Raw genomic sequence first — 24,214 nt, forward strand, 5'->3', positions numbered from 1 at the left:
GCGCAAGGGCAGCCTCTGCTTCCTTACACATTTTCCCAATTCTCTAGGTTAATAGGTACAGCCTTTAAGTTGTGGTCATAAAAATAAAAAACCTTGCACCCCAAAAACTAGTTTGAGTTGTATTTAAAGTACTGGAATAAATTCCTCAGTGCAACTACAGCAAGGGCTGGGCTCCTGCAAAGCATTTCACTTTCACAGGTTTCACCAGGACTGAGCAGTTGAGGCAGAGCAGACAGCAATTTGCCCACATACTCACCCATAGGCAAAAGGCTGGTGCCCTGCACTAAGCCATCACTGAACAGACCCATCCAAGCACAGGATCTCTGCTGCCAATGTGTCCACTGCCAAATTCCCATGAGCTGCACTGAGAAGCTCCTGCGAGCAGCCCCTTGTCCAGTGCCATGCTCCAGTCAGGGGTGCAAAGCCCTACAACTTCACTACATCTCAGTATCAGAGAAGCCCACCATCAGACACAGAGCTTGGACCCCAGAGCTTGAAATGGCCTTTCCTGCACCTATGAATGCTTACAACTGTCCTGGGGACAGAGAGCTGTCACTGCGACCTGGACGAGCCACGTGACTGCAGACTCAATTCGTCCTCACCAAAAAAAATGGTTTCCAGTATTGCTTCTACTGCTCTGATCTGCAAAATAAGGTACAGCGACAAAAGCATCTTCCCTCCCACAACTGCACCTATAAGAATACTTTGCTAGTATATAAAAAGAAAAAGCAACCTAGATTTGAAATGTTAAAAAAGTGCATTCTCCTTGCCCTTGCCGTGCCTACAGACCACACCAGCCCGGGGCGGCCGCTCCCCCAGCCCACAGCAGCTGCGCAGAGTGCCAACAGAATTTTTCAGAAGTTGCTTTGTATGTGTTTGCACACACACAGAGATGTACAAACACATACAGGAGGAGAAGGGAGAGAAATATGTTAATTTGAAACATCTGGCCAATGTTTCAGCTAACAAGTCGCGGGTTTGGCCTTTTGGGTGCATTTTTTTTGGGGGGGTGGGAAGCAGTCAAGAAAGGGGAGGCAATTTTGCCATTTTGGGCCAGGGAAGGAAGGGACATGAAACAAGAAGTTGAAGCATATTTTTTCACCCTTTATTGAACTTCAACATCACACTACTGGAGCTAATGCAAACAGGAAGATCATAAAAAGAACATAATGAAAGTCTCGCACACTGGGACGGAGGGACTGGTTTCAGTTACTGAATATAGCTTTGGAGCCACACCACACAAGAGCCGGTGACTCCACGCAGCTGTGCCACCATGTATTAGGGCTTTTTAAGCTTTTCCCATGTAGTTCCTCAGTCGTACTCTGGTCTGCTACCTCTGCCCCATGCACTGCACCTTGGCTTGAGAGGAAACCAGATTGCATCCTTGTACACGTGCAAGATCGACATTTGTAGCTACTAAATGTACAGAGAGGAAACCCCCTCAATTAGCACAGTTTTTCCTTAAGCTGACATAAATCATGCACACAATACATTTTATCCCACATCCCACGCCTTGAATGAGAGCTGTAATTATGGGAGCAAATGAAGAAGCATGGAGGAGACTCAGCTAACGTGGGGAAAGCCTGTCACAGGCTGTCTTGTACTTACGGCGTACTCACCAATACCGTCCAGAAATCCCAAATTAACTCCTGCTCTGCACAGAAATGATTTTTGTGGTGGTGTTTTGAACCTCAGCCTGTGTTAAATTTAATACAATTCAAGACTTGTGATAGATAACACTGGTAACTCCACTCCACTGCTGTTTGAGACGAAGGTCAAGCAAGAGAGCCGGCGAGCGCTCTTTTCATGCGCCGTTAGCTCCAGGCACAAAGGGGCCTTCGACATCACAGCTGGGGGTTTGCAGCAGCAGCAGCAGCAATATTTGCTATCAAAGGCCGGTGAAAACACAAACCGTTCAGAACAGCCGTAGCGCCCAGAGAAGATGCGCCCGGCGCAACCCAGAGTGGTTGGTACAAAGCGGAATGCCACTAAGTGCCGCACAAAGGCGGTTTTTATGCCTTCAAGACCAGCTAGATGCCAACTTCAGGAAGAAAAGTCTCCTGTGAGCCAGTCTCCCCATGACTTATAAAACCCATGCTAACCAGGAATGCAGCACCATTGTTAATTTTCATATTACTGCTCAGTTTCAGAGCTGCTTTCACATCTCTGCTGAGCTTCTAAGAGAATCCCATCACGCAGTCCAGCAGGAAGAGAGCACAGAAACAGACTTACTGGCTTCAAAAATCAAAACTATTCTGAGGATTATATAAGTGTTAAAGACATAATAGACAGTAAAACTACGCAGGGCGCAAACAGCAACTGAGATGAGGCTAGTTACTTTAAACACAAACTAATCTGACATTTACCCTGCCATTTGTGTTATCAATCCATATTGCACATCTACAGACTAACTTGCTTTATCCTGTTCAGTTTCTTGAGCCTCTTTTTGTACAAATTATCAACAGAACACGGATAAACACGCCCCAGATACACGTTTAAGTGCTATTACTACAAGTAGACCAAAAACTGGTTCAAATGTTGAATCTTTCTACCACAGCAACGTACTGCTTTTATTCTCCAGCCCTGACAGTACTTTCCAATTTCCTCTGAGAGGAGAAATACACACATTCCAGTTGAGACCGAGGTTTAAAATTCCTATTAAAGCAGCTTTTATGTAATTAGATTGGAATGAATGTGCAACAGTGCCCATTGCAGAAAACTTCAAAGTGGTTATACTGGAGAAATCACAACCCGTTTCAGTATGCCCACAAGAAGAAAGAATGGCTCTCAGGAGGATAAGAGTATATTAGTCTCTGTATGTAATAGATTTTATTGACCATATGGAACTGATATAAAAATTGTGTTGCAGTGGGTAGTCTTGGATTTGAGACAGGAATGTGACATACAAAATACAGTTCCTGTAAAAAGCCTGGCAGCTTTCTGGCAGTTTTTGCAATCAGAAGAACCTAAAATATTTACCTGATTGAGTCACTGATGAGTCCCAGGTCAAACCAAAATCTGAAGATTCACCCTCTTCAACTGAAAAAGAACAAAAATAAGTTGTGATTGTTAAAACAAACCAACTGGAAAGCATAGCCATCAGGTCCACTATGACATTAAGTATTAAAACAGACTTCTGCACTGGTGAAAAAGCTTACTGCTTTCTAAAAAATAATTCATAAGGCGGAAATTTAGTAAAGAGATTTTTCTTTATGTTTTAACCTAAATATGGGATTGCTGTTTGCAGCTTCTTCCCGAATACGTAACAGTATGCTCATGTGAAATTATTGTGGAGGTTTAAGTATCAATGGCTGCTAAGCATTCACATTTGGAATTCTGTACATTCACAACTTGCATGTGCAAAATTGTCATTATAAAACAAAGAGGTGGCTTTTGAAGTGTTTGTTGTAACAGATCAGAGTAAAGAACTGTCCTAGGAAGGGAAAAATCTCCTGACTAACATCACTTTAACACATCAACCATGTTCAGGACAGAGTGATATCTGAAGTTTTATTAGAGTTCAGAACTGAAGAATACTCTGGTAGTGAGGAACCACAGTCAGTAACGTGGTAGCCACAAGTAGCTGCATTTGAGGCTTGCGGATGGGAAAGCTGCCAGAGCCAGCCACTCCGTGCTCGTGACGTACCTACAATCTTCTGCCTTTCAAGGATTACAAAATTTGATTCTTACATTCTTAACTATAATGAAGAAATAATTGACAACAAGCAGGGTACAGAAAAGAGGCTGGTTCTGCTGTTACTGAACTCGACGGCACTTTTACTGAAGTCAGACCGGGTGTTTGCGAGCAACTGAGGAAATTCTTCTTCTTCATTGCAAGATCCGATCATCCTCACCTGCCTGTTGCATTGCTGTGACACCAAACAAATCTAAATCATGGGTCTTTATTTCCCGACTCAAAGTACTTACTCCATGCACTGAACAATCTCTATCCCTTCTATCTAAATTAGTTTGGATTCAAATACAAATTCAACATAATTCTGCAACTGAAATCCAAACCACATGGCACGGCCACAGGCACAGCCCCCATTGCCCAGAGGGCCCCTGCATGCCCAGGCCCTGGAACCCACCCCAGGGATTACTTACAGCCAGTATTTACATTTTCATCACAAAGTTCTTGATTTTATGCTTTCCTCCTCAATTTTTCAATCCTGTAAGGAATTCTGACATCCTGCAAACTTAACTATGAGGTTGATGTCAGCAGTAACATCATGTGGCATTAAGAGCAGAGAGATAATTTACACAGGCAGTGCCTGGACAGATTCTGATTTTATATTCAGCTGATAAACAAACACACACCCCCTCAGAGGGGCACAGCTCAGGTCCTGGTACTCTGCAGGTTTCCCAACAGAGGAGCATGGAATTTAGCCAGTTCTTTGGGGTGGGAGGGATATAATCACACTTGACACACGGCTATACTTTTACCAAAAAGTCCATGTTAGCATTAAGGCCTCATCACATAACATAAAATTCCAGAGCGATAAACAAGATATAAAGTACAAGCTTGCTGAAACCATTATCAGGACCGTTCCCTGACGGTGCCAGGGCAGGTGTGGCTCACACATACCCTCTCCTAGGACCTCACCTCCCATTTCGTGTTCAGGAAACAACCATCTTGTTCACATTTTGACCCATCTCTTAATAGAAAACTCTGGACAGCGAATCTAAATAGTATTCCCCTCTTACACAAATATATCTTTTGTTTTAACATCCACATCTGCATACATTTGGGAGGTTTCTGCTCCAAAACTAAACAAGCTCAGTTAGCGATTCCTCTGCCTTGCTCAAAACAGACAAATGGAAGGTTTTAATTTTATTTTAGCCTTGACTGCTTTTTGGTTGTCTTGCTTGGACTGCTTTTTATATTACTACTTCTATGCTGCAGGGCTTATAATGTCTTTCAATTTTATCTTGGAAAGAGAGGTGGGGAAAAAAAAATAAAAAAATCAGTCTGCTAGAAATACATAAAGGCAATAAATTTAGTGCTAGTCAAGGAGGAGTATATGGGATCAACGCTGGTCATCGGCAATTTTAGCAACACACTGCTTTCATGTTGGTTAAACACTGGAGATTGCTCTAGTCCTTGAGCTGCTGTAGGGCAGCTGGCTCCAGCACGTAACAAAACTGCATTTTTTGGAATCCCTTAAATGAGGGCAAAGGTTTGAGTCAGCCTCTGTTGGCATTAATTTGCTTTGCTCCCTAATGACTGAAAAGGGGGCAGAGAACATATACATGAAGACGACGGCGCTTAAATTCACGTTCTATTATTGCAGCCGTGGTTTCAGGTTCTCTCCCGCTATTTGCACAGACCCACCACATAGCTGACAGTGCTTCACCTCCGTGTGAGGAGGAGGCCGGTGGGATGAAGCCTCTTGGGCTTAGACACAGACACATCTCCCTGCAGCTGCTGCTCACACCACTATTCTCTCTTTTTTATTTTTTTTCTCTTTTTTCCCTTTTTAAGCAAACACCATCTTTCATAGGAAAAGCAACCACCAAGCCTACTCGAAGAGTTATTGATGCATTAAACTTATGTTCCTCTTGGGCAGCAGGACAGCAGGTCAAACTGTCCCCTTGGGCAGCGTGCCCAGGACAAGGGCACTGCCAGAAGGGAGTTGGGACCCCATGCTGCTTGCCACGGTGCTGGCTGGGGGTACCCAAACACATGCAAGCAGGACATCACCACTGGGCAAGGCCAGGCTGGTGCTGCTCAGGACTGGTGTTGAGTGGTTGGGTGGAGTGGCATGGTCATGGGAGCCTGGACCCCAGCACTTGATCTTCACCTGCCTGCTGTCACCCTGCTAAGCTTGGCAGCGGGCACATAGAAGCAAGGGGCAAAAGCGTGTCACATCCAATAAAAAGGAAGATCAGGCCTATACACCAGCTCAATTAAGAAGCTCCAGAGGTTTGGGATGGAAGGGTGTCTGTGAGGCTGAAGCAAAAAACCAGGTGATCAGGCTTTGTCACAGGCACGAAGCATAATTGTAGGGAGATACTTTACTCCGCTGTGCTTCTGCTCCTCTCCATAATGGGCATAAAACCAAGAGCTGAGAGGTTCCTCCGTGGCCACCTTAATCTTCGGGATATAAATTGTTATTTAAGGAGCCAGCACTTGAAATGATGTCACTGCTGACTTTATCTCAGCCTCAGCAATGAGCAGAAGCCGCAGAAGTCAGAAGGAAAGATAATTGGTTTCTTCTTCCCAAAGTCAACTTTGACACCTAAGCAGCTGCAGATAAAATCTACCCAGTTGCATGGGGCTGTTGCTGGACTCACAGGGAAACAGAGGGAATGTTCCCAGGCTGGTCGGAGATGTGGGGAACATGATGCTGTGCATGGAAGGGAGAGGAGTCCCACAGACCCCATCTGGAGACGGATGCCTGGGGGCTGCCTTCGAGCTTGGCAGCCCTCCCCAGGAGGGCAGAGTGGGTCCGGAACAGATTTGGCTGCTATGGCTGTGAAGGGATTTCCAGCTCTCGCTACTGAGAACAGAGTCTAAAAAGCCTCAGTCCGTAAAATTAGCTAGGGGCTAATTCACTTAAGTTGATTTTTCAGTTCAAGTTTCCATTTCTTAGTATTTTTCTCATAATTCCTTGAAACCTAGGTTGGCTTAGGTGACCTGTGTGCATTAACATTCACTTATGCTATTATTTAAGTAGTAAGGGAATAGATAAAAAAGCCAGTGAAGAGGTACAAAGCTTTCAACACTATCCCTTCCACAATACATCACACAGTAAAATAATTGCCATTTCATTAGCAGGAAAATATGCTTTCTGAGACACACCAGCCACAATTTTAGCTACTGGAATCAAGGACTAGATACTTCCATCTGTGCTGGTTAATCATTCTGAGAGCACAGACACACAAGTCCACATCGCTGATGTTCAGCATGGGCAGGAGACCACATACCCGAAACACTCTGCAGCTTAGGAAGTCCACAGGCATCAGCTCTATCTACTGGTGGTATAATCATGAGGTCTCAGCATTTCATGAAATTTTGGAGGCATTTCATGAAGTGAAGAGACCCAAAATCACTGATGTTAAGCTTTGGGCAGAATATTCACAAGTGCACTTCAAAAGGTTTTGTTGAATACTTCCCTTTTTCCTCCACAAACTCACCTTACTTTCTCCCCAAATTATGCTGTGTGCCTGCACATTAAGCCAGGGCTGCAGCCACAGAAGTTGCTATGTAATTACACTCTTACTCTTGCCTCTATCTGCTCTCTCCATCTGAACTCCTCCAGTAACACAGGAACAATCCAGCAAGAGACCACAAGTTTGGTCCTACTTTGCATCATGCGTCGCCAACAGCCTTGTACCTGAGGTGCAACACACTGAACCAATGGGGAGGGTACATATCTCCCAGTGATAAATACTCCGTGCAGTTGGTTAGAAAAAAAAGACAGGCAAGAAACAGTTTCCAAGTCAAGTACTAAACCTTGATATCCACATTCACAGCATTGTATTTGTATTTCTAAAGCATTAATGGGTTTTTTCTTCTCCTTTGTAAACGGCCCACAGAATTTGCTGGCACACAGAGATCAAATACTGAAAATAAAAAACAGAGACAGACTTTTAGCTGCATCATTCAGGTGATAGTTATGAGATAGTTACAGGAAACTCATCCAAGAGCATGCCTGCAACAACAGAAGGCTTTTTGGTGAACTCTGGGGGCATCTATGAAGCTGAAGCCCTTCAGGAAGACTGGGCTTGGCTTGAAAATTGCCTCGGTCTGGCAGCATGGAAAATCTTACTGTTAGCCAGCTGAATATACAGGTAACTGTGCACTGCCCACCCCTGGCGTGGTGCAGGGACAATAGCAGCAGGAGGACACATCTGTTTCTGCTCCCCATTCTAGCCCAGCACAGAACTACTCACTGCTGTCACGCTTGGAGAAGACCCCCGTTCAGCTGTTTGTAGGACCTGAATGCAAGAGCCAGAACAAGGACAAGGCTGACACCGGAAGAACTGTGGGCAACGGCAACATCACAATACAATGCGCCAAATATTTGCATTTTGCCCGCTCATCTCAGATGTTCTCCAAAGATGCTTATTTAATTGCTAGGTCACGAGTGCTGCAGGCTCAAAGATTTCGGTTCTTTGTGCTCAGAGAAACTTCTGAAAGGATTCAGCAGCCATTCCCCTAAGAGTGAGAACATCTATTTATGGGGCTACTGTTACCTGAACTCCATTCACAGTCACAGTGCTTATTTAACACTTTATCACTCCCAGGAAAGAAGTTAACCTTATCAAAGTAAGGCGCTTCTGAACCAAATGTTGATTTCTAGATGCAATCAAGCTTTACAAGTGAGCAACAGCCCCTCAGTAATTCAGATGGCATGTGTATGCTCCCTTATCCTATTACACAGGCTTCAAGGACCACAAGGACCAGTTTAACACTTCCCATAACATAAAACCTCCATAGTATGCTAAGTAAAGTGTCAGGAACCGTGACAGTTTGAGAAACTGCTGAGAGAGATGTTGGGTTACAAGCAAGTCTCCTAACTGATGGGAGAACTTTCCTGAACCAGGGCTGTTACCAAGACCTGCATTTGGGACCAGGGCCAGTTCCTCACCTGTGAGCAACCTCTGAAAACATGATGTACAAAGTAGCTTGAGTACAGAAAGTGCTGGTGACACTTTCTAGTTTGGAGGATTTTGTTGGTGACAGAACACTCAGATAAACCTGGGGAAATCTCACCAATGCCTGTGTATTAGCTGTAATGTACGTGTCAAGATTCACAGCTTTCCTCTCTAGAGACACACTCCAGCGCCAATCCGCGTTGTAAGCCAGTCACACGATAATCACATCTTTTCCCTGACCTAGCTGTAGGTACTTGCAAGCAAGAGCTCTGTGATCTTCTATAATCTTCAGGCTTCTTTGCTGCCTCTCAGACACACATTCCTCCATGCTGTCCTACCCAGCCTCTGCTCCATCCCTCCCATCACATGAAATTACATGCTCCCGAATCAGCGCAGGGCACAGAACAGCCCCATCCGACTGCCATTCATGTGCCACGACTCATCCCACAGCACTTGCAGCCTGGGATTTGATACAGCCCTCTTAATCCTGCAAAATGCAGAGCAGCTTCCATTTCCATGAAGTCAAAGGGAGCTGAGGATGCTCAAAACTTTGTGGACTGAGGACTGTAAGTTTGCCAGTTTCCAGCACAACAGGAGCACAAAGGACATTAACAATCTTTACACTGTAAATAGCCCAGCATTTTCCATGCACATCTAGAGCCTGTCCTTTGGAGAGGTGTGCTCCTCAAACTGAAAGAGAAGAATACCTCTCTGCTCCCCCTCAGCCTACTGCCCACTGACATTCAGCCCTGCACAGCACCAGGAAACACTACCAGAACTAGCAGTGGCATAGAGGTGGAAGGGGAGGGGGAAGTTTGGAAATGGCTACTTTGAGCAGAAGCCAGCTAGCCTCCTCTGTTCAGGTCATGTCCCAGCTTTCCTTCTCTCCTCCTTAGATGTTCCCCATCAAGCCTCTCCATCTCCTAATACTGTCGAGACAAAAGTCTGTAACACACACAAATTGGCAGAAGGGCAGCAAAGGAAAGTAGCGGTATGAAAAATGCTCATATTTGGTTTTTATAATGAAGCGCTGCTCTGGCAGAGCTGCAATCCTCTGCCTGTGAGCGCAGCGGGGCACGGAGCCGGCCCTGAGCCAGGGCAGCCACCCACGAGGAACCGGGCTGCCCTTCTTTGTCAGCAGGCTGGGGCTTTCTCCCACTGGTTGTGCAGAGGGAAACCTTCACGTTCAGCAGGAACGTAGGAAGCTTTGTGGGGCTTTGCCAGCGTACTGAGAATAGGTGCCTGTGAGTGTATCCCCCATGCCTTTACCACACCTTGCAGCTAAAAGGAAAGCGAAATCCCCCCAGTGTCTCCATACTGGCATCCAGGGGAGAGAAAGGTACCCAGCAGAAGCAGCCAGGTGTGCTTTGTACCAGCCCTTTGAGCTGATTTACTCTCCTTGGAAAATCAACTTTGCAGGAAGATTGCTGCCAGGTCTCCCAGTGTTTAATAGATATTTTTCTTGTTTGCATGATCACTTCCATTTAGCTTTAGCAACCCTTTGTCATCCCCATCACTAGCTGTGCCCCTCTCCCCCGCCCCCCCCCCAAACCGGGGGGCTTGTGGAAAGGATCACTGCGACACCAGGACATCCCCAGAGAGGCGATGGCATATTCCTTGCCCATGCCCTAACCCTGGGATCCCCCCAGGAACTGCGCGCAGTCCTCGGCGCAATCGCTCACGGCTCCAGAGCCGCCTCCCTGTTCTCTCCCCAGTGCACGGCCAATTCAGCCATCGGTGGCTCTCAGCCAGGAAGGGTTTTTCCACCTTAAATAGGACTGTTATACATTAGACCTTTCACGGGCCAGCAGGCCAGGGAATAAGACAAGAGGGTTTACTGACATGGCTTATTTAGCTAGTTCAGAGCCTAAATTTGCACAAGTTCTCTAGCTGCTTTTCTCTAAAGTCAGTAACAGGGCTTGGCAGAGGCTGTGGGTTTTGCTGGCAAAGGCAGCCTTTTTGTGTGAAGGAGGGAGGAGTGGGGAAACCCAGACTGCTGTGCTCTCTAGGTCAGGGAAAATAAAAAAGGAAGGGAAAAAAAAAAGAAAAGAAAAAAAAGGAAGAAGGATGAGACAAATGGGACAGAATTACAAAGGAAACTGAAAGAAGATAGTTAAGAACAGAAAAAGATGTGAAGGTGATTAAGGAGAACAAGACAAACAACAAAATAAGGTAGCACTAGCAGGTTTATGCAAAGGAGATCTAATTATGGGTGGCTAAATCCTCCAGGACATTAATATTCCATCGTAATGTGTCTAGTTTCCTCCTTTCCAGACATGGCAGGGAGGAAATGAGAATCACTTAGATACACTGTTTAATGAGCAAATGATGGACGATCACCAAATACAGCCTGCCTGATAAGTATCCATTAGCTTAAACTCGCACAGTAAATCTGTGCACAGCTAAGGGGCCTGCCTCTTCCAACGCTCCAGCCAAACTCAACGGCACCGCGGGTACAGAAGGGAGCACCGAATAAAAATCTCCTCTCTGGAGGACACGACAGACCGTAGGACATACACAATGGCTAACCACAACCCCTCCATGGAGCACACACACTACTCGCCAGCCAGAGCGTATCTATTCCCAGTGCTGGTATTTAGCTTGTGTGTTTCCAGTTCACAGACCTCACTGGAGACGGGTATTTCCCATCAAAATCTATTATGTAAATAAATGCGAGTGTTCGGTGCAATCAAACACAGCCAGTGTTTCAGGTTGCTCTCAAGCTCAACATCTTACACATATGATACATTAAGCTATCTTATTCTTAAATCCAGGGCTGCAGAACCCCTTTCCCTACACATTACAGATCTGAGATCAATACTGACAGCGATGGTTCCTACAGCTTGTGACTGAAGGTTAATCCCTGGAGGGCAGGGGAGGTTTCTCCCTTTTAATTGCAGTACATGGTATTCCATCTGTGAAGTGTTCAGGAATTTAGGGGTTGCCCTGAAGAGGCACCTGGCTGAGGAGCCCCCTGCTCTGTGCACCCCACCACAGCAGCACCTCGGCCCCACACAAGAACCAGTTTCCCTGACACAGCAGTATCAAACTGCCCCAGCAGAGGCTGGCACTGGGAACACCCAGATGTAGGTTCCTCCTCATCAGGAGGCAGTGTACCTGCTGCTCTGCACTTCAGGGAAATGTGGCTCCCTTTGCTGGGCGTGCTGTACATCCACCCTCTTCCCCACTGTGGGTTTGGCCACCTCCCTGTGTCCCCAGCACAGAGGGACTGTCTCTGCTGCCTACCCACCCGCTTCTTCCCCTTTTGGCCAAAAGAAAATCTCTTTCAATATCAGCTGCTCCTAATTGCTGCTTCTACCTCAAAAACGCAGGAAGGAGACCAGAGTTTGCCCAATCATGAGACTGGTGAAGTACATTCCACTCAGCCCAAGGGACCTGTCCTTGCCCTTTCTTGCCCAGCCCAGAGCTCCCACAGACACACTGTGTCCCCAAACCCATCATCTGCCACAGACTCCACTGGAAACAGATGGGAGCACCCAGAGTCCTGACCCTCACCTGCTCCAGTCGGGCTGAGGCCCAGCCCATACACCTCAGCTCCTGTGGGACAAGAGCACAGGCATGGGGCAGAGAGAAAAGAGGTGGTGAGGGAAGCAGATGTACACAAGAACATGGTGTGCAGGGTGGCCGGCTCCTGTGGACAGGGATAGGGATGGCAAGCACCAGCTGCCTGCAGGTGTGTTCCTCCCTGCATTATTATACACATTTCTAAGGCAACTGTCACCATAGTGTCTGCACCTTCTTTCAAAAATAGATCTACTACAAGTAAACAGGCGCTTTAAAGCTCAAGTGAAACAAAACAGGTGAATCTGGCATTCCCCATGCTGCTCATAAAACCATGCATTTTACTTCAGCAACCCAGAGTTTAAACGTTCCTGCTCCATCTGGAACACCGCTGGATGACAGAAACATGTACATGTTGAAACCCTAACAAACCAAAACAACCAGAGAAAGGGGGAATTAACACACCTACAATTCATGGCTAGGACTTCCATTCCATGAGTTGAATTTGCAAGTTGTGAAGGGGTCCCTTGCTCTGCTAACATGCCAATGGCAAGTTGAAGTCACCCAAGCACAAGATGATGATGCAGAAGACCCATGAGGGGACAGACCAGAGGTGGGTCAGCAAGTACAAAGACCAAGCTGCTACTCAAATCCTTGTGATTTCTTACACCTTCTTCCAAACATCAGGTGTAGAATTTGTACAAGTGAAGGCTGTACTTTTCAGCACTGATACCCATGAGTGAAGGTACAAAAATCCCAGGTATCACCTAAAACAGCATTTGCAGACATGTGGAACACAGGGCTTTGCATGAAAGACAGCAGACCTGAGAGCTGCAGCTGGCAGAGACAAGGTGCACATGGCAGAGTTCAGCTGGAGGGATGGCACCGGCCAAAGGGATGCCAGACAGCCCTCTATCATTTCCTGAAGGTAAAGAAGTGGCTACAATGAAATGAAGTTTCAGGACAAAGCCAAAGCTGAACTGAAGTTCAAACACTGGGCTTTGTGCAGAGGGTGCAGAGTCTCACCAAGTCAGATTTATTGCATTCTTTGCTTCTCCAGGGGAAAGGGAGGGAAAAAAAGAAAAAAGAAAAGAGGGGAAAAAAAAAAAAAAGAGACAGACAGGAAAGAGTGCTATTTTTACCACTATTTTTACTTTAGGGCTATAAAGTTTCTCTCTAAGCCAGACACCTAATAAAATAATTTACATGTGCTGGCCCTTTCTCAAAGCAGCTAATGAGGATGCTGAAGGTTAACATCTAACGCGGACTAATGACCTAAAAAAGGAGCATGTTCTGAAATTAATTTACATAAGCTTTTACATGGAAACAGGACCCAAACCAGGGAAGACCACAAGTACACAACTAGGATCTGCAGATGGGCAATGGGGCCATAACTCCTCACACTACCTCTTGCTTGGACAAATCACGTGAGGAGATTTATGTGCACCAACAAAGTGAGTACACCCTACCTCCAACTGTGGTCTGCTCACCATTGCTACCAACAGGCTTCACCCTTCTCTGTTCTGCTTAGTCAAAACCATCTGACCAAGTGCAGGGCTGTAATAAGAACACACACCAAAAAAACCCTGTTCCTGTCCACCTGCTATGGTCACATCCCTCCAAACCCTCCTGCCACAGACAGTAAGTAGCCTTTTCCTGTCTTTCAGCAAGGAGCTGCCGTCAGGATGCAGCACTCCTCAGGTCACCTCATCATCACCGTAAACCAAGCCCTGCTACACAGCAATGTGCCCACTATGGAGTTCATCCAGACCCAATGGAAGCAGATGCAACATTTGCCATTTCACATAGCTCAGGCTCCACCCAGAGCTGTCCCAGTTGGTGGGGACACCCCAATTTTCAGATTTAGCTCTGAGGCAATGAGCTTAATGCATGTGAAAAATTCACACTGGCAAAGGTGATGCAAAGAATAGAAAATTACTTAAACAGCAGCAATTACCTGGAGGGTCACCGATGAAATAGTGAAGTACACAACAACTCTACTCTTACATGTTTAAGACTCTTACTTCATTATTGCTCAAAGCAGGTTTATGAGGTTATACCTAAAGGTCCCTGCTCTCCAGGAGGAGCAGAGCTGCCACCCCCAGCACTTTGCACAGCACCACATGCCCCTCCACAAGCACCCTAATTCAGCACCCGGAGCTACTAATCACAGCCAAAAAGAAAATCCTTGACCAGATTTCTACTCATCAGCCTCAAAAACCCAAACCAAACAAGAACCCCCAAACACCACACGCTGTTTTTTACTGTGGATCCTTAAACTTGGAAGTTCTTTCACTAGTGAGCTGTGTGTGCAGCGTAGGTAGCACAGGAAAAGGAAGAGCTAGGAGGTTTTTCCTGACCAACTGTTTTAATAGGAGCCATGAGGGCTTGGAAAAACGCAGCTGGTGAGCAGAGTGATTTCCCCCTCTCCCCTCCTCCACTGGCATGCTGCTCCCAATCAGAAATACCCAAATTTCCAAAAGCATAAGTACTCCAGGCTCTCGGTGCACCCACTTTGGTGCTGTGGTGGGGCTGTTGCAGGGGATCAGGCCTTTGATGCCCAAACAAGGCGGGCTTCAGCTGTCCTGAGCAAGCACAGGTTTGGGGGCCGATCGTAGGAGTTGGTTTCTCGAGCCCCCGGCTCGCCGTGGCTCTTTTGTGCATGCAAGCATATGCGTGCGCGTGTGGCAACGCTCCCCAGGCTCGCTCATTTTAATGCTGCCTTCTCCCCTGATGAAAATACACATATTCTTATTAAGAAAAAAAAAATGTGCAAAGTATAAATTTGCATCTATGATCATTTCTGGTTCATAAATTGTATTTTAATAGTAAAACAATATACTTCTCTGTACTGGCTTTTAAATGCTAACAGGAAAGCCTCTCTTGCTTGTACACAAGTCTAAATATTTTAATGAACACACAAGTGGTATAAAATAAATACAGTAAAGTGAAATATAGACAAAATGGAAAAGAAAAGTCGGTATAAAGTTAATACAGGGAGAATCCAGCACCTCATCCTGCCTCGATTGCCAGGAGAAGAGTTTCTTGGGTCACATGGAATGACCCAGATGAGCAGATGCCCTACACGTTCCTACTGCTGAATTTTATTGTGCAGGTCAAGGGAAATTCTCCAGCCAAGATTCTTTCTATCAGGAAGACGACAGGCTTTGTTGGCTGCATTACAGTGAAAGAAATTACAATGAGGCAAAGAAAGTTGTATATATCACTTATATCCCTTTGTAGCATCGAATTTAATTTGCAGACAAACCAACTTGGCCACCATAAAGTGAAAACTAATATTTTTTATGACCCCTTAACAACCTGTCCTTAGCACTAACATACCATAAATAAATTTCAACATCTTGTTATACATGAGTTTATTTTAAACAAGACTAAAAGGGGAACACAGTTCTCATTGAAAGTTGGCACACATACAAAGAAAGGGGGAAGGCTGGCTTTTAAAACTTTATCCCAAAGCCTGCTTCTTTTTTTTTTTCTCCTATTAAACTTACAACCTTTCCACTGAAATGAAACATAGAAAGAGTTTCCAAATATTTTATAATTCTGAATGGATTTCCCTAGTGTAACAGTAATAATATTTTTACAGTTAAAAGATCCACTGATTTAATAAGTGTGATTTGTGTATTTAGAAAATTCATTAGAGCAGACATTCCCCGACATTTTTAGATTTATTTATTTATTTAGCCTAATTTGGGTACACTACTTCAAAAGAACGCTTAGAGCTTCCCAGTTCCTTAGTCACTCACTAATAACATCTAATAATTAATAAAGACATGTAAATTCTTAACTCCCAGAACTATTCCAAACTTACTATCTGTATGCTTCATGTCATGTCTCACTTATAGATATCTGCATTACTTTGTTTCATAAAATGCTGAAGGGACACGTACTTATCTTGCTCTCCACCAAGAGTGAATATTCAGGCATGCTGCAACCAAAGCAAAACTAAACCCAAGCCTGAGCAAGCCTCTCCTCCAGGAGCCTGCAGAGTTTTCCAGGCAACTGTGGAGGCTTTTAGCTGGTTTTATGGCAGAGTTGTGTCCCTTCTGCAGATGCCCAGTGCCTGCACGCTTGTGTGAGCACAGCCATGCTTGTACACACATCCTTGTGTAATCACATGCATCTGCAGCAGCTATGGGGGACACACTTCTTCAGCTGCTGGGCAGAAATGCAGGTGTGGTGTCGGGTGAGGACATCAGGATAGCATCATTAATGCTATTTATTATAAGGATTTGGGAGCCAGGAGGGAATGAACCAGCCATGGGATGGAAGGAGCCACTTCGAGAGTAAAAGCAATGCTTGGGACAACAGCTCCAGAAGTGCCTGTAGAAACAAAGAGGGCACAAACACCTCCATCCTCCCTCATAAAGCTGCCAGCCCCTCCTGCCTTTGCCTCCAGAGCTATTAAAATCCCTATTCGATGGGCAGAGGCCACAGGGAATAACATTAGGTCAAACCACCTTCAGTTAGAGGCAAATTGTATTGTGTCTGCTCCTCTCTGGCAAGTGCTCCTATCAGGCTTTGTGTTCTGCAATGTTTCCTTGTCATATTTATTTGCTTGTTTTGATTTCTGCTCTGAAGTCGGGAGGAAGACTGCCAAAACCTTAAGTCCTGTCTCCTAGAAGTACTGCTAAGCCCGTGGAAGGGGCGTGGGGATTTCAACACACGGCTCAGGCCAGTACATTGACAGGAGTTTACTTAAGAAATACGACTTGCATGAAGTTCAGTATTTAAGTCTCAGCAGAATAAATGAATGGGACTTGAAAGAAAAAAAAAAATAGTCCTGCTTCCCTAAATAAAAGGTACCAGAATAGTTACTACAAATCGACACTCGGAGTAAACTTCCCACACCAAAACCACATGCAGACAAACTGAAACCAGGCTGGTAGTTCTGCTGTAAAGCAAACCTTCCAAGTCTGAATGCTTCCTGTCCCACCTCTTATCATCTGCAAGTCTCTTCCTCAAAGCCAAACTCAGACAGAAAGAAAAAAAGATGTATGAAAGCACCTACCTTTCAAACAAAGAGCTTTCTTCCAGCCTAAGCACTCTAAGAGAAATGCTCAGATAATTAATTTACAGCCAAAGCAAACAGGGGTTACGTAGCTGAACTAATGTTTTTTCCCAGGCAAATTTCACCCATACCCAACGGGTCGGCAAAGCAGGGTGCCTCTACAAATTGTTATGACATCTGAATGTATTTCCTAGCCACACTTGTATTTTCCCTGTTAATGAGATTTTGCAGTTTTCTCTTGATCTCCTGATAGAGTTACATAATCTTATGGAAATCCTGCAGTAAATACAAGCTGTGTTTGTGCTCAGTCCATGCTTACTCACGCTTCACAGTGTAGGTGTGCTCTGGCCATGTGTACATCAGTACTGAAACCACTCTGAGGCACACTAACAAACGAACTAAATCTCATTATGGTGGTATTGGTAGTATGAGTTACAGACACTACAGAACCCTGGGAAATCACTGGTTTGTGTTAGTGCTGACCCGTTTCAAGGATGGGCTGTTAGATGAACATCACTTGAGTGAATGCAAAACTTCCTATTGACCAGAAACCCAGCCCTGTCCTCAGTAAAGGTGCAGATGTCCTCTCTCCTCCATCACACAAGTGATTCATCAAAAACTGTGAAGCCATGGGTTTTTGTTAAGACAAGGTTTTGTTGTAGTCATTGTCTGGGAAACTGCAGAAGAATATTTCATGTAGTGAGAGGAAACAATCATCACAATTTTACTATGCTCTGGGAGACTTGAGCTTGCCCCTAACCTTCTGTCTCTTCCCATATCACCCTTTGGCACTGGTCACCACTGGCCATACCAGGAGCTGCTTCATGCACTGTAGCGCTGGTACCTTGCCAGTGAGCCCTTTGCAACAGCTTTACTCACTGAGACAGCTCTAGACCAACACCTGAAAGAGCTGACACTTCCTGTAATTCCTTAAACCCTGAGAGAAAAGTAAAAAATTCTCCTCCTCTTAACATAGTGATCTACAGACATTCATTCATTCATTAAAAAAAAAAAAAAGAATGCATTTTCATTTTAACTAAGTTACTACACTGTTGAGTAAAAGAAGTTCTCTCACACCTGTGCTCATAGGATAGACGCTGTTCAAAAGCACAAATCAGCCTCCTAAAATACCACACTTCCACCCACTCAGCTGAACCCAGAGGTTGCTTTAAAAAGTCTGCTTCTGGGCTACTGGAGTGGGTGGGATTTGGAGCGAAGCCATCTCTTCTGACTAGACTCATCACTTATTTATGTGGAAGTAACAAGATCATAAGAGACACCAGGGCAACGATGTACAGCCCAAATGCTTACCGGGTACCCAGAGAAGACTAACTTGCATTCCAAAAAGACTGAGAGGGTATGGAAGAATTTGGAAAGCAACCCAAGGGCTGGCAGAAGGTAGATGAGCTTGTTCCCAGCTCCCCTTTCCAACTTCATCCTTCCTTCCCCACACCCTGCACATCCCACCACAGTCAGCCCTGCGGACAAGTGCAGGAATGAACAGCTGAAGCTGGCTACAGACTATCCATGGGAGGCACTTGTGCCAAACACTTTTGTTTCCCATTCCTCTCCCACCAACAACAGGTACATGTGAAGAAACCTACCTACCCCGTTTCCAAATCTATAGCCTAAGTGTGACCTTTTAAAACCCCTTTGCTTCAGCAGCAGTGAAGGATCATGTTCCTTGTGTGCCTGCACCACTTGAAAATAACCACTCACAACTGGCTTTGAGGGCAGTGATGTCTTCTGAAGTGCCTTTCGCTGCAGACTTTTCCCCCAGATGTGCTGACATAGCTGGGTTTGGGGCTACAGTATCATATTATTCACAAGCAACTAGTTAATAACATTTAAGCTTTACCTGGAAGCAAGAGAGATTAATACTCCATCACTGTTGTGCTGTCACAGCGACCAGTGAAATACCCCAAACTCCTGGCATACAAGGCCACTCTCAAAAACCAGAACGAGCCAGCTCTGAACTCCAAAACACAGAGCGATGTGTTTTGAACAACAGCTTTCCATTTGAGCAAGTTTATATTATAGTATATGTCTCCTTGAACTAAGAGATCATTTGTTTAAATTGCTTGATTATACATAATGATCCTTCTCTTATAAAACAAGATTCAACATTGCCACTGGGGGAGAGGGCGGAAACGGCACAGAAATTTAGTGAGAAAGGAAAAAATATGGTACAAGTCTTGCTGTAATAAAACATTAGGAGAATTTTCACTTGACTGTTGAAAAAAGCAGAGCTAGAAACATCTTGTTCTACCCCAGCTATTAACACTAACTCTGCATTCACAGAGTATAATGTACAGCTTTGATCAAGCTATAGGATCCACATGCTCACAAAATATTTAACTTTAAATACATAGCACAGAATTAGTCTCCAACAATCTATGCCATCACCTCCTGCCACTCGACATTTTCCAAAACCTCGGAGTCCAATTCACATATGTAAGTCAGATTATTTTATTTTGAACCTTAATAAGGGATTGGATATCATTTGTTTGAAATCTGCCAAAGAGGGTATGGTTTCAAAGCAGGCTTTTGCACTTTTATGGACTGAAATGAGAATAAAAACTCAAATTTTATTAAATTTGAGAGCTAGAAGAGTGAAGTCATTTACCAGCTTCCACATACATTATAAAAGTTTTCTGGCAGTGTCCCACGGGGCAGACAAGAAAAATAAGATCTTACCTATTCGCCTAATTTTTATTCTATAACTTTTATGGGAAAAAAAAAAAAAACAAACATATAATGTGTCTCTTTACACTTAATGGAGGAATGAAGAGACAGGCCTGCTCCCAAACGAGAAGATACAGTAGGAAGTGATATGTTCATCCCATGGAAATAATTTACCAGCCTGGATCTTCCCACTGCCTCCCAGAAGTGGCTCCGTTCTCCTTCCACAGATTTCAGCTCTTCCTAAAAGCCCACTGAGGAGCAGCAGCACCTGACCATTACAGACCTTCACCTGTTTACCAGGTGATGAGTGCTGACCTCCTGCTCGTGGTGGCCTCTAGAGCAGAGGGTGTCTGGACCACAGGTGATGTGAGCAGACTGCCAACACCCCACAGGACACGCTGCTGATTTCTGCTACCTGGGGCTGCACAGCTCCTTCACAGGAGCAGGTCCTGTCTGGGGGATCCCAGCGAGCAGGTGACAGAACAGGTGATGCTGAGGGTGTAACTGGAGCTAACAAGAGATCAGTTACCAAAGCAAAAACACGAGCCCAAAAACAATCACCTCTCTATCGTTCACACTTTATCATTAACTTAATCCTGAAGTCTTCCTGTTTCTGGATGCCTGACTAATTCTTAACAAAAGTTATTTCTCATTTAATTAAATCTAACACTTGTTTATTTGACAAGACCAGGGAATGCTGGCTGCCAAATACACTTTCTGACCACCCAGCCATGCTTCTCCACAGTGCAGTGGCTGCACAATGAGGAGAGAGCCACAAGCAAGAAGAATTCAACTTCTGGAGAGAAGCCTTAGTAATCCACATTTAAGCACACAAACCTGAGGAGACGTATCCTTCATAGCATCCTCTCATCTACTCATTCCTACGGTATTACTACGGTTACTCCTGAGTAACTTCTCGCTGTATTTGTCCACGTGTCTGACAAGGTGAGAAAGGGACAAAGATGCTCAAAAGCCACAGTGAATACGCATGCACTGAGGGGATGAACCATTTTTAGACATTGAAGCTTTCACTGATCATTTTCAGTCTCTTAACAGAATTACCATGACAGCTAAATTTATCCGGATCCTTGACAGTTCTTGTGCGAGCCGTTCAGGGTATTCTTATTCCAACACACGTCAGCTCAGCTCCTCCAACCAGGCACTAGGGAACAGGAGGTACTTACAGCCCAGCCTGTGGTTGGCTCCAGGAGACACCCCGGATTCTTATGCAGATGCGCACTTCAGTGTGAGGTTTCAGGCATAGCATACCTGCCTACCCACGTCTGCCTGCCTATCTGCCATCCCTCTTTTAACAGGGAGCATCTGATTAGGGATCCATTTACCTTTCCTATTCGGCTATCAGGTTTTGTGCTGTCAGCTAACACTTTTGTAAAGCCTTGGTTTACAGCAGCGGCTCTTCCAGTGAGAGGGGACACCCTGGGCCCTGCCAGGAACAGGCTGGGACTGTCCCCAGAACCACTTTCACCCCAAAATACAGCTGGGAGTTCCCGGTAACCCTTGCAAGGCAGGGGGTCACCTGGAGCAGACATTACCCTGTTTTGACAGCTGAAGGCTTCAATCACAAAAATATTGTCCTTCAGGAGTTGCCACATTGTTTCAAATGTTTCCCAGCCCTCTCCTGGCTAAATATTGACACTCTTCCTTCAATAGTCAGGGAGTAAATAATAACTAAGTGCCAAAATGCCCCAAACAAAGCCACCCTTGCAACCTTAGAAGGCTCCCCTTTCACTGCTCCCCAGCAGGCAGGCCTTGCCACCCTGAAAGCCAGCTGCTGGAAGAGCCAACCTGGGGCTGGGGTGTCCTGGCAGGGACATGCCACCCAGCCCGCAGGACTGCACAGCATTCCACCTTCTCCTTGCTTCCTCGCCCGTGTATTCACACCCATAGCACATGGCAAAGGTAACCATGCTGCTGTCCCAGATGGCACACACCATCCTTTGCTGTGAGTGAACACACACGTCTGCATCCATATTAACAGGGGCATTAGTACCCAAAAGGGCAGCATCCTCCTCTTCCCTTTTATTGCTCTTTTTATCTCAATAAACAGTGTTATTAAGCATATACCTAGAAGATTGGTTTGCATTTTCCAGGTGCTAAGGCACACAGCCGTTTAATGTCAAGTGTAGTACAGAAAAATTAACTAGACTGCCAGGCTTCCAGCAGCAATACAGACATACACCTTAGCAGAGATATTCCAGAGCTGAATTCATTACAGCTGGTGGCCCTCCCTCCTCTGGCAGGGTTGACTTGGGGATGCTGAAGGCCACCCTAGGCCCAGCGTCATATGCAAACGTCACAGCCACAATGTCAGGCTCCACGAGTATGGAGCACGCTCATGAGCTAGTAAAACACAGTGTATTTGTTAAAACGTGCTCTCATTAGGTCAGTGTTGTTTAAATCAACACCTTTGGTTTCATGCACTCACTTGTGTTTTGGACAGAAGTCCCTCCCTGTGCCTCCAGCCCAGCCCCATACACAAGGGTGCTGTGGGTGGCTGAAGCTCCAGGTACTGTGGGGACTGCTGCAGGGTGACCACGTTGCCTATGGCCAAGGTCCTCCTTGCGTTACACCCAACAGCAATGCCACACAGGCACAGAGCAGGGTGACACCTCTCCCTGTCTCCAGGAAAGAGCTTGGTGTGCTTGTGAGGAGGGCATGTCTTACAGGTCACATAGCATTTTGCCAGGATACCAAAACTCCCAGTTGTTCCCTCTCTGCAGTTTGGCCACTTATACCACATAAATGGGGCTGCTGGGCAGATTTTTTTCCCCATGGTGTACAAAGATAGAAGGCACTGTGTGCCACCACCACACACCTGGCTGGCCACACTGCCTGCCCCACCACCCTGGCAGGGGGGCTGGGAAGCAAACTGCTGCCTCCCTCTGCCTCCGGTCACTTCAGGAGCCAGTGGTCGAGTCTCCCAGAGCCAGGGAAGCTAGGCACAACAGATGGGGAAAAGAAAAAAAGATACATTTTAAAACAAAAGTCATTAAAAAGAATATCTCAGTGTTCCTGGCGTTTGCTGCCATCCCTCAGGAGCTGCTCAGGGCTTATGCTGCAGCTCCTTGACAAACCCCCTGCCCCAGGACAGGCAGCAACAGAGCTGCAGTTAGCAGCACCCAGAGCTGCTTGGTGGGGCTGAATGCCCACGTAGTTGTAAAGTCCCAGTGAGTTGGGGCACTCTGAGCAGCAGAAAGCATGTCAGCAGTCGGGCAGCACTGGATACCAAATCAGTGGTCTTGAACAAAGTACAGTTTGAGAAATAATTAACAGCACTTTGAAACACTGTGATAATTTCAAGTATTAAAATTGTAATCTTGCATATTAGAATGAATTTACTGAAATCAAATCAATAGCTCTGTGTCCCCCGCATGTCTTCCAAGTAACTAATTAAATTAATCTTTTTGTTCACTTGGATACAGATTTTTAAATTTACATTTTGCCACCAGAAAATCCAGCTCGTGCGACACTACAAGATCTTCATGAAGCAAAAGCATTTTTACATGGACTTGATTTCAGTCCCTCACTCAGCTGAAATTCTGATCACTGAACAGCAAGAATGCTGCCGTAGCACACAGGATGTCACTCAGGATGTGACAGTTTCCTCTTGTTTTAAAGCACTCTATTAAAAAAAAATCTCAAATTAGAAACAGAGTATTGCTTTTGATCAGCAGTGAGCTGGGCCCAATCCCATTACAAGTTTTCCTTTGAACTTCGATGGAAATGAAGTGGGATTTAAATTCAGTGCAACAGAACATGTTCCTAGAAAGGGTTAAGGTGTTAAACTCGTGACTGGATTTATGCTGCTCCTCTCTGAAGTGCTGGGTGCTGCCACAACACCCTGGCACCCATCTGCACATCCGGCTGGGTGCTGCCATCCCACCCCCAGGGACACGGACACTGCGCTGTGCAACCGGCTGTGCTGGCACAGGACCCCTGGCACCTGGGGAGCAGGGATGGGCAGGCACCACTCATGCCTGTGGCACAGGTTTCTTCCAGAGCTGGACAAGCGTGGCCAGAGGAGAAAAATACCCTGCCCAGTGACTTCCAGAGGGCACGATAACACACCCCTCCCTCTTGATGAGCTGCACTGGCTTCATTGTTACTGACTTCTCCAATATTCTAGTAGATACATGTGGATAAAAGAATCCAGCGGTGCAGAGGGCGAGACACCAAATTGTGTTTACAGCAGAGTACTTGAAAAATTCAGCTTGGGCTGCTTTTTTTCAAGGCACTTCCAATGTCATTTTTAAGTGGACCTTAAATTAGTAGCTCCTTCTCAACCTGTGCAATCCTGATAACTGAACTTAAGAGGGTCACATCCCACATTGCTTCAAAACTCACTTACCCTTG

The 24,214-nt window shown here is 45.5% G+C and overlaps 1 protein-coding gene across 1 annotated transcript in view; it reads right to left on the bottom strand.

Moving 5' to 3' along the window:
* Positions 1–24,214, bottom strand: part of ZNF423 (zinc finger protein 423) — a gene marked incomplete at its 5' end in the record, with an annotated part of 231,527 nt that overhangs the window by 186,395 nt on the left and 20,918 nt on the right. The window contains one exon of the mRNA XM_084270140.1: positions 2,980–3,039. Coding sequence (XP_084126266.1) covers positions 2,980–3,039 — 60 coding nt within the window. The remainder of the gene's footprint in view (positions 1–2,979; positions 3,040–24,214) is intronic.

Source organism: Gallinula chloropus, assembly GCF_964237585.1.
Source record: "Gallinula chloropus genome assembly, chromosome: 13".
In the NCBI taxonomy this organism is placed as follows: domain Eukaryota; kingdom Metazoa; phylum Chordata; class Aves; order Gruiformes; family Rallidae; genus Gallinula; species Gallinula chloropus.